Source organism: Babylonia areolata, chromosome 20 (genome assembly GCF_041734735.1).
Source record: "Babylonia areolata isolate BAREFJ2019XMU chromosome 20, ASM4173473v1, whole genome shotgun sequence".
NCBI classification, from domain to species: domain Eukaryota; kingdom Metazoa; phylum Mollusca; class Gastropoda; order Neogastropoda; family Buccinidae; genus Babylonia; species Babylonia areolata.
The window spans coordinates 2,498,777-2,508,776 of record NC_134895.1 but is presented as its reverse complement, the minus strand read 5'-3'; the positions used below and the strand labels follow the sequence as shown (position 1 = coordinate 2,508,776).

The following is a 10,000-nucleotide window of genomic DNA, read 5'->3' as shown; positions in this document are numbered from 1 at the left end:
AGCCACTCGCTTGTAGTGCCTGCACTGTGCGTCAAACCACGGACTGCCAGTTGTCCTCCTTCCCTCCCCTCCACACTGTACCGTTTGACTCATACAGCTAGCTGCATTGAATATAATGGCCACAAATTTGGACAATGCCGACTCCACATCAACACTAATATCATTATTGGCATCTTCAAGAGCTGTCTGCGTATCAGCAGATGACATTTCTCTTAAAAACGTTTCTGCTTTTGTAGGATCCCATTTTACTTTTTGAAACGACACTTTTTCCTGGCGAGAATCACAACTAGGTTTGTCACAATTGCTAATGATATTCGCTTCGACAGGCATATGCTGCGATTCTACTCTATCCACTACCTTAAAACTAACCATTTGCGTAATAATACCTGTAGAACATAAAAAGTAGTCAATAGTACTGTTTCCATTTACAGTCAAAAAGGTGAATTTTCCTTCAATATCTCCATCAATAAAACCATTTAAAGGAGTGAATTGAAAAGTACTGCAAAGTTCTATCAACGATTTACCAAAACCATTTACAACCTTATCTTGACATGTTCTAACAAAATCACTTTCATCATCAACAAAAAAACCAAAATCACTCAAATCATCTGTCTGTAATGACCAATCCGCAATACGAGCATTTAAATCTCCAGCAAGAATAAAGTGAACATCATCATCTTGCTCGTAGAACGATACCAAAAATTGTTCCAGCATTTGTAAAGTGCAGTCATATTCTTTATCTTTATAATAAACACTATTTATAGGATGATTATACATAGATATGGTGGTAGAGAGAGAGAGAGAGAGAGAGAGTGTGTGTGTGTGTTTGTGTGGTGGTGGTAGAGAGAGAGAGAGGGAGAGAGAGATAGTGTGTGTGTGTGGTGGTAGTGGTGGTGGTGGTAGAGAAAGAGGGAGAGAGAGAGAGTGTGTGTGTGTGTGGTGATGGTAGAGAGAGGGAGGGAGAGAGTGTGTGTGTGTGTGTGTGTGTGTGTGTGTGGTAGAGAGAGAGAGAGAGAGTGTGTGTGGTGGTAGAGGGAGAGAGTGTGTGTGTGTGTGTGTGTGTGTGTGTGTGGTGGTAGAGAGAGAGAGAGTGTGTGTGTGTGGTGGTGGTGGTGGTAGCGAGAGAGAGAGAGGGAGAGAGAGAGAGAGAGTGTGGTGATGGTGGTGGTGGTAGAGAGAGAGAGGGAGAGAGAGTGTGTGTGTGTGTGTGTGGTGGTAGTGAGTGTGTGTGTGTGGAGGGGGGGGGGAGAGAGAGAGAGAGTGTGTGTGGGGTGGTGGTGGTGGTAGAGAGAGAGTGCGTAGGTGGTGGTGGTGGTAGAGAAAGAGAGTGTGTGAGTGTGTGTGGGGGGGGGAGAGAGTGAGAGTGTGTGTGTGTGTGTGTGTGTGCGTGTGTGGTGGTAGAGAGAGAGTGTGAGTGTGTGTGTGTGAGAGAGTGCGTGGGTGGTGGTGGTGGTAGAGAGAGAGAGTGTGTGTGGGGGGGGGGGGCAGAGAGAGAGTGTGTGTGGGAGAGAGAGAGAGAGTGTGTGTGAATGAGTGAGTGTGTGTGTGTGTGTGGTGGTAGAGGGAGAGAGAGTGTGTGTGTGTGTTTGTGTGGTGGTGGTGGTGGTAGATCAAGATAGAGAGTGTGTGTGTGGTGGTGGTGGTAGAGAGAGAGAGAGTGTGTGTGTGTGTGTGTGTGTGGTGGTGGTGGTGAGAGAGAGAGAGAGAGAGAGAGAGAGAGTGGACTATGATGACAGTGATGATGATTTTGGTCATGCTGATGAAAGGCAATAATGACGAGAAATTTTAGAAATACTTTTTATTTTATTTTATTTTATTTTTTATACCGATAATGATAATGGAATTGGTAGTGGTGGTGGTTTTGCTTCAGTTACTGTGGTGATTGTGACGACGACGATGACCATGATAATGACAGTGATGATAATGGTGGTGGTGGTGGTGATTGTGGCGGTGGTTGTGTTGATGACATGGACCCTGAAATAGCGTCTATCCTCGGTCGGAGACCAAACTCTAAGCGCTTTACAAACACGGCGTCATATGCACAACAGGCTGCCTACCTGGGTAGAGCCGACTAACGGCTGCCACTGGGCGCTCATCAGTCGTTTCCTGTGTCATTCAATCAGATGTTAGGTAGGCGGAGGTGGTGGTGAAGATTATGGTGATGGAGAAGATGGTGATGATGATAATGATGGTAGTGGTTGTAACACGTGTTTCCTGTTGCATCTTTTGGGTTTGAGAGTTACAAGGGAGAGAACTATAACATGATAAATTAATGATGACTCCAGACTAACGGCCACTCGACTGTATGCATCTTGTTTGGTCTCTTCTGTACACGTGACATTGGTGGTGGTGTTATTGGTGCTGGGGCTTTGGTGATGATGATGACGAAGAAGAAGAAGAAGAAGAAGAAGAAGAACAGCAAGAAGAACAAGAAGAATGATTGACTGAATCTTTAATGGGTAAAATAATTAGGCACAATAAAGGCCTTTTTACAATTCTGCCCATTAAAAAAAAATAACGACACAAAACAAAGAAGATGAAGAAGAAGATGATGACGATAACGTTAATGATGATCACGACGATGATGACGACGACGACGACGATGATGACGATGATAGCGACCACGATGATGATGATAACAATGATGTTGACGACGACGACGATGATGACTACCATGATGATGATGATGACGACGACTACGACGATGTTGATGATGACGATGATGGTGATGACGACCATGGTGATGTCGGTGATGATGGCGGTGATGCTGACGATGACAGGTGAAAGGAGAACCCGGGGAGAGAGGGATCGCCGGCCCACCAGGACGGATCGGACGGCCCGGGGAAAGGGTAAGGGCACGCACCTGGCTGTTCTGTTCTCCTCCTGCCTCACCACTTCGCCTTTCTTCGTCTCTGTTTGTCTCTCTCTTTCTCTGTCACTGTCTCTCTCTCTTTGTCTGTCTGTCTGTCTCTTTCTCTGTGTCACTGTCTCTCTCTCTCTCTTTCTGTCTATGTCTGTCTTTTTGTCTCTGTCTTTCTCTGTGTCACTGTCTCTCTCTCTCTTTCTGTCTATCTATGTCTGTCTGTCTGTCTCTGTCTGTCAGTCTCTGTTTCTCTCTTTATTTGTCGCCCTCTCTCTTTCTCCCCCCTCTCTCTTTCTCCCCCCCTCTCTCTGTTTCTCTATGTCTGTCTCTGTTTCCTTGTCTGTCTGTGTCTCTCTTTCGTTCTCTGTCTCTTTCTCCCTCTCTTTTCCTCTCTCCTCCCTCCTCTCTCTCTTTCTCTCTCTCTCCCTCCCTTTCTCTGTCTCTTTCTCTCTCGATACATTCGCCCCGTCGTGAGTTAGGTTAGGGCAGCATGTAGGAACGTCGCTTTGGTTCATGTTTAACCCACGCTGATAAAATTGTTTGTCCTGTCTTGTCTTGTCTTGTCTGTTTCTGCACCACCACCACCCACCCCCAGCACAAACACACACATGATTTTATACTCTGTCTCTGTCTCTGATTCTCTCTCTCTCTCTCTCTCTCTCTCTCTCTCTCTGTACATTTGCCTCTATTTCTTTTTCTCACGCATGTGTAAAACGTCCCTCATGCTCAAAGAGAGGGACAATTAAAGGTAACTGTTTAATTCCTTTTCTTTCCCGCAGGGATTGCAAGGTCCCATTGGTCCCGTTGGAGATAAAGGGGCAAAGGTTCGTATTGTCTGTCCGTATGTTTTAACTTTGCTTTTTGTATCTTCCTTTTTTCTTGTTTTTTGTCCGTCTGTTTCCAAATTTCTATCTGTTTCTCGTTGTCTGTGTATGTCTGTGTCTGTCTGTTTGCCTCTGTGTGTGTGTGTGTGTGTGTGTGTGTGTGTGTGTGCGTGTGTGTGTGTGTGTGTGTGTGTGTGTGTGTGTGTGTGTGTGTGTGTGTGTTTCTGGGTTATATTTTGAAATGTGAGCAGCCTTTTGGTTGTTTTAGTGTTGGCTTATTCGTCAAAGAAATGTAATTGATTTGAGCATTCTGACTCTCAATATTGTGCATTATCATCACATTTTAACTCTGTTGATGAAGTATCGTTTATACCCATCAGCTAATCAACCATTTGGATACTGATTTTGCTACTGTCGTTGTCGCGCCTTCCAGCTGATCTTGATTAACCTTGGATAGTTGTACGTGGCTACCGTATAGTACATTGGTTCATGGTGTGTGTGTGGGCGTGTGTGTGTGTGTGTGTGTGTGTGTGTGTGTGTGTGTGTGTGTGTGTGTGTCTGTTAGTGTGTTCTTTAGTTTAGCGTCTTTTCACTATCAGTGATATTAGAAAATGTGTGTGTGTGTGTGTGTGTGTGTGTGTGTGTGCGTGTGTTAATCCTATTGATTAAAAAATGTAGAGAGCGAGGGATGTTTTTTGTTAGCATGATTTTTTTTTAATATATCTTTTTCTCTTGTAGCCCATCTTCAGCCTTAACATGTGTTTGTGCTTTCGGCTGACTACTATTTAGAAAAAATATGAACAGGAATAAGCAAATGAAAAATTAGGCACAGTCACTTAATGCTAATGCATCTTTTTAGTGCACTCTGAGATGGATAACTGTTACAGTTGCTACTACTTCAATGCTGCTGCTGCTGCTGTTGCTGTTACAACTACAGTTGATGTTGCTACTACGACTACTACTACCACTACTACCACTGCTGCTGCATTGCTACTACTACTACTAATACTATTGCTGCTGCTGCTGTTCCTGCTGCTACTATTACTACTACTACTGCTGCTACTACTACTACTACTACTGCTGCAGCTGCTACTACTGCTACTACTACTGCTGCTGCTGCTGTTGCTGCTACTACTACTTGTCACGCTCTATAAGAGAGCGGACTAGAAACCCCCACCCAGCCCAGCACTAACACCCAGACAACACAAACACAGACTACAACAATCCGGGGTTCACATACATTTGTTTAATCACACACCTAGCTTGCCCACAAACAATAACCACAACCCCAGCTGCAACAACACTTAAATAACAATGGATAAATATAACACACACACACACACAAAACCCACACAAAAAAACAACAACAGAGCTTTAAGATAAGGAAACAAGCACAACGTTAATGCTGTCGTGACGACGACGACGAACAGTAAGTGACGACGACGAAGAACAGCGACGACGAACACGAAGAACGGCGACGAACACGAAGAACGGCGACGACGAACACGAAGAACAGCGACGACGAACACGAAGAACAGCGACGACAAAGACGAACAGTAAGTTACAACGACGCGAAGAACAGCGACGACGAACACGAACAGTGACGCCGAAGACGAAGAGCAGTGACGACGAAGACGAAGAGCAGAACACCCAGACAGCTGAGCGCCAGGCCAGAGAACGCTGGCGACGGAAGCCAGCGGCAGGCGGCAGCAGCCAACGGAAGCCTGGACCAAGGAAGTCAAAGGCAGGCAGAGGGGTTCCCGGGGAGACAGTGGAGGGTCAGTGGAAGAGTAGGGAAGTCCGTGGATAAACACGAAAGTGGGAACACTGAAACCACTTCCAGAGAGGTACCACTACCCCAAAGCTGGAAGTTCACACAGAGAACACAGAGACCACGACCACTCGGAGGAAAATGATCCCCACTACAAGCGTCCAGACGGCAAACAGCCCTGAAGAGAGCCAAAGACTGGCACGGCTGCCTCCTCTGACAGTCGCGGGCGAAAAGCCCAGAATCTTGTCATTTGTTGACAAGGAAGAGGCTGATCTCAGTTCAGTGACAGCCTGAACTGAGACCGAGACAGACTGAAAATCTCGTGCAAGCAGCCCAACCCACTCTGCTCTCTAGCTGGAATGGGGTGGGTGAACGAGGGGGTTTAGCACTCGTATCTGATTTTGTCATGAGATGTGACACTACTACTACTACTACTACTACTACTGCTGATGCTGCTACTACTACAACTGCTGCTGCTGCTGCTGCTGCTACTACTACTACTACTACTACTACTGCTGCTACTACTACTCCTACTGCTGCTGCTGCTACTGCTGCTGCTGCTGCTGATGGTGCTGCTACAACAACTATTACTTCTGCTACCGTCTTTACAGTTACTGGATCCTTATAAACTGCAGAACGTTGTTTTACTTGACACTGCACAACAGCGAGATACGGACTCCAGAGAAACTGAACAACGGTGAACATTGATGATGACAACGACGACATTGGATGATAAACACAGCCAAAGCCATTGATGATCATCATGATCGTGATTAGTCTGACGACGATGATGACGACGGCGATGGTGGTGGTGGTGATGATAGAAGAGACTGGCTTGTGGATGACCAGTTCCACGTAGAGAGCTGGGAATGAAAGAAGTGCTGGATTCACTGACCTTGTGCCTTCTGTGTGTGTGTGTGTGTGTGTGTGCAGGGGGAGAGGGGGGAGAGGGGCGGTGAAGGCGGACAGGGCCCCAGAGGACTGCAGGTCTGTTTGCACGCTTCCTGACTTTTTGTACTTACCCCCCTCCCCCTGCCCCCAGCCCCCACCCCCCACTCCCCGAACATGGAGTACGGCTGCGTAAATGAGAGCCCGCGCCCCATTACACGCACGCGCAGATACATATGTACACAGAAAAAGACACACAGAAACACACTGACACACAGACACAGATAAAGGGACACACACACACACGCACACACACACATACACACACACCTCTCTATAAATACATACATACACGTACGAACGCACAAGACTCATGCACACAGACACACACACGCTCTTACGTTCTCACATTGAATCACATTTAATCATAGTATCTTTAAGATACAGTTAATGTAGACTGTATCTGTTGTCTGTTCTGTCAGAACCAGGATATTTCACATGGGAAAAATGTACATCGATATGTGTGTGCATGCGTGTTCTTCAGTTTAATGTCTGTTCACGTGATGTGATTTTAGACGAGAGCGTAAGTATGTGGGTACATGTGCGTGTGTGCATGCGTCTGCATGTGCATAAATATGCACGTGCGTGCGCGTGCCCGTTTGTGTATGTGCGTTTTTATGTGCGTGCGTGCGCGCGCGCGCGCGTGCGTTTGTGTGTGTGTGTGTGTTTATGCATGCGCGTGAGAGAGAGAGAGAGAGAGGGAGGGAGAGAGAGAGAGTCTGTGTGTGTGTATTTTATTTCTTTCTTGTACCGGCTGACAAAATACTCACAATAAACCAAGTGAGGAATTGAACCCCTGCCTGACTGATCTGTATGGCAGGGCATCAAAGGGGCAAACGGTGCACGGGGCCCCGCGGGACCTCCGGGTCCACCAGGACGGCAGGTGAGTGGGTTGAAGGTTCCATTCCGCATGTTGAGGGCCCTTCTTCGTCCATTGGGGGTTTGAACGAAGGCGGAAACAGTGGGCATTGTTTAATTTTTCTCTTTCTGTCACATTGTTTGCTACATTTTCCACCTTAGCTACATTTGCTGATATAGGACACACACACGCACGCACGCACGCACGCATCATGCATTTCTTACATAACAACAATGTGATGTTTATGTGTATGATTTCATTCGTTTAAAAAAAAAAAAATGTTATTCTCGTTTTTAAAGCCATCACCACTGCTTTTGACATGTTGCTAGAAATCTCTCTTGTTTTGTATATGGTGATTATGTTTGTTCTAAAAAATATTCTGCCTCTGTGTGTGTGTGTGTGTGTGTGTGTGTGTGTGTGTGTGTGTGTGTGTGTGTGTTTACGTGTGTGTGCCATTGTGTGTGAGTGTATGCGTGTGTGTGTATGTATGTGCGTGCGTGCGAGCGTGTGTGTGTGTATGTGTGTGTGTGTGTGTGTGCAGGGAGTACCAGGAACGTCCCTGGAAACCAACCAGATCAGCCAAGTGGTGCCGGTAGGTTCCCCTGTCTCTCCACCGCATCGTGTGTTCACACACACACAGACACACACACACCACACACCACACACACACACACACACATATATATATATATATATATATATATATATACACACAGACACGCACGCACGCACGGACGCACGCACGCACACACACACACGCACGCACGCACACGCACGCGCGCACACACACGCACACGCACGCACACACACACACACACACACACACACACACACACACACACACATACATACATACATACATACATACAGACAGACACACGCGCGTGCGCGCGCGATCAAACATACAAACAAACACAAATACACATTCATACACATGCATGTGTATACAGACACATGGAGTATATAAATATGGAGTTGAGAAAGATACTTTGGGCCAGACCCGTTGACTGCAGAAAAAGTTAGCGTGACGTAGCCTGAAGGGTCTCCTATCTGTCTGTCTGTTGGAAGACTTTGTGCTCGTCTGTGTGTCTCTGTGTTGTCCTTCTGTCGGAAGAGTTTGAGTTTCAATTCATGTCATGTGTCTGAAGAGAGTTTCATTGGCCGACATCGTGAATGGATCTGATGAGCTTCATGAAAGTCATGTGAAGCTTATATCTCCAAAGAGAAACAGGTATTGCTCACCCTTACAATACAAGCATAACAATGTGCATTTAATAGAACACGTGTACGTGTTTAAGTATTCAGTAGATTAGATCATTTAGATTGACATATATAAGAACATACTACATATTTATAAGCAAAAGCCAGTTTAAAAATCATCCACTTTAGAACAGTTAGAAAATACCAAAGACTGGTTAGGAATCACCTCTCTGTCTGTCTGTCTGTCTGTCTGTCTGTCTGTTTGTCTCATGTCTGTTGAGTTCCATAGTTCTTTATCAAAAGCCTATCAGGTTTATTTATTTAGGGTTTATTATCACTGTTTATGTTGTCATTTGATGAAAGTTCGTATAGTTAATTTGTCTCTCAGAAGAGAGGGTTTTTTTTTTTTTTTTTATCATACCTTAAAATGCTTTCCTGCGTGTTTCTTCAGTACTATTATTGGTAGAATTTTCTTTCTTTACCCCCCCCCCTCCCTCCACTTTTCTGTTGTCCGTCTGTGTGTCTTTGTTTCGGTTTTGTTCAACTGGCTTCGTCTTTCTGACGTTGACGCTTTTAAAGCGACATTTCTTTGTATACTTTGTCTAGTTGATGGCACGCGTTGATTTAATTTCTGTCAGTGTTTTACGTGTTGCAGACTACGTTCTTTTGTTCGTTTTCAAGAGAGGTTAGATCCGATCAAACGAGATTAACATGTTGAAAAGGGAAGGGACAAAAAAAGGAGTGATGGCCTAGAGGTAACGCGTCCGCATGGGAAGCGAGAGAATCTGAGCGCGTTGGTTCGAATCACGGCTCAGCCGCCGATATTTCCCCCCCCTCCACTAGACCTTGAGTGGTGGTCTGGACGCTAGTCATTCGGATAAGACGATAAACCGAGGTCCCGTGTGCAGCATGCACTTAGCACACGTTTAAAGAACCCACGGCAACCAAAAGGTTGTCCCTGGCAAAATTCTGTTGAAAAGTCCACTTTGATAGGGAAAAAAACAAATAAAACTGCACGCAGGAAAAAATCAAAAAAAGGGTGGCGCTCCCAGTGTAGCGATGCGCTGTCCTTGGGGAGAGCAGCCCGAATTTCACACAAAGACCTCTGTTGTGACCAAAAAAAAAAAAGAAAAAAAAAGGAGAAATAAAAATACAAGGATTTGTGAAAATGACGAGAGAGGCTACAAGCAACATCACATGATTTTATGATATTTTTAGCTGGGTACGTTTGTTGATTGTTTGATGTTGATGTGATCACCATGACGGGCTGTTGATTGTTTGATGTTGATGTGATCACCATGACGGGCTGTTGATTGTTTGATGTTGATGTGATCACCATGACGGGCTGTTGATTGTTTGATGTTGATGTGATCACCATGACGGGCTGTTGATTGATTGATGTTGATGTGATCACCATGACGGGCTGTTGATTGTTTGATGTTGATGTGATCACCGTGACGGGCTGTTGACTGTTTGATGTTGATGTGATCACCGTGACGGGCTGTTGATTGTTTGATGTTGATGTGATATCCATG

General features: G+C 45.5%; 1 protein-coding gene across 1 annotated transcript in view; it reads left to right on the top strand.

The window, feature by feature from the left end:
- The window catches only part of LOC143294844 (uncharacterized), a 363,289-nt gene that overhangs the window by 134,291 nt on the left and 218,998 nt on the right, over positions 1-10,000 (top strand). Inside the window, exons 17-21 of the mRNA XM_076606352.1 lie at positions 2,781-2,849; positions 3,643-3,687; positions 6,392-6,445; positions 7,227-7,289; positions 7,807-7,857. Coding sequence (XP_076462467.1) covers positions 2,781-2,849; positions 3,643-3,687; positions 6,392-6,445; positions 7,227-7,289; positions 7,807-7,857 — 282 coding nt within the window. The remainder of the gene's footprint in view (positions 1-2,780; positions 2,850-3,642; positions 3,688-6,391; positions 6,446-7,226; positions 7,290-7,806; positions 7,858-10,000) is intronic.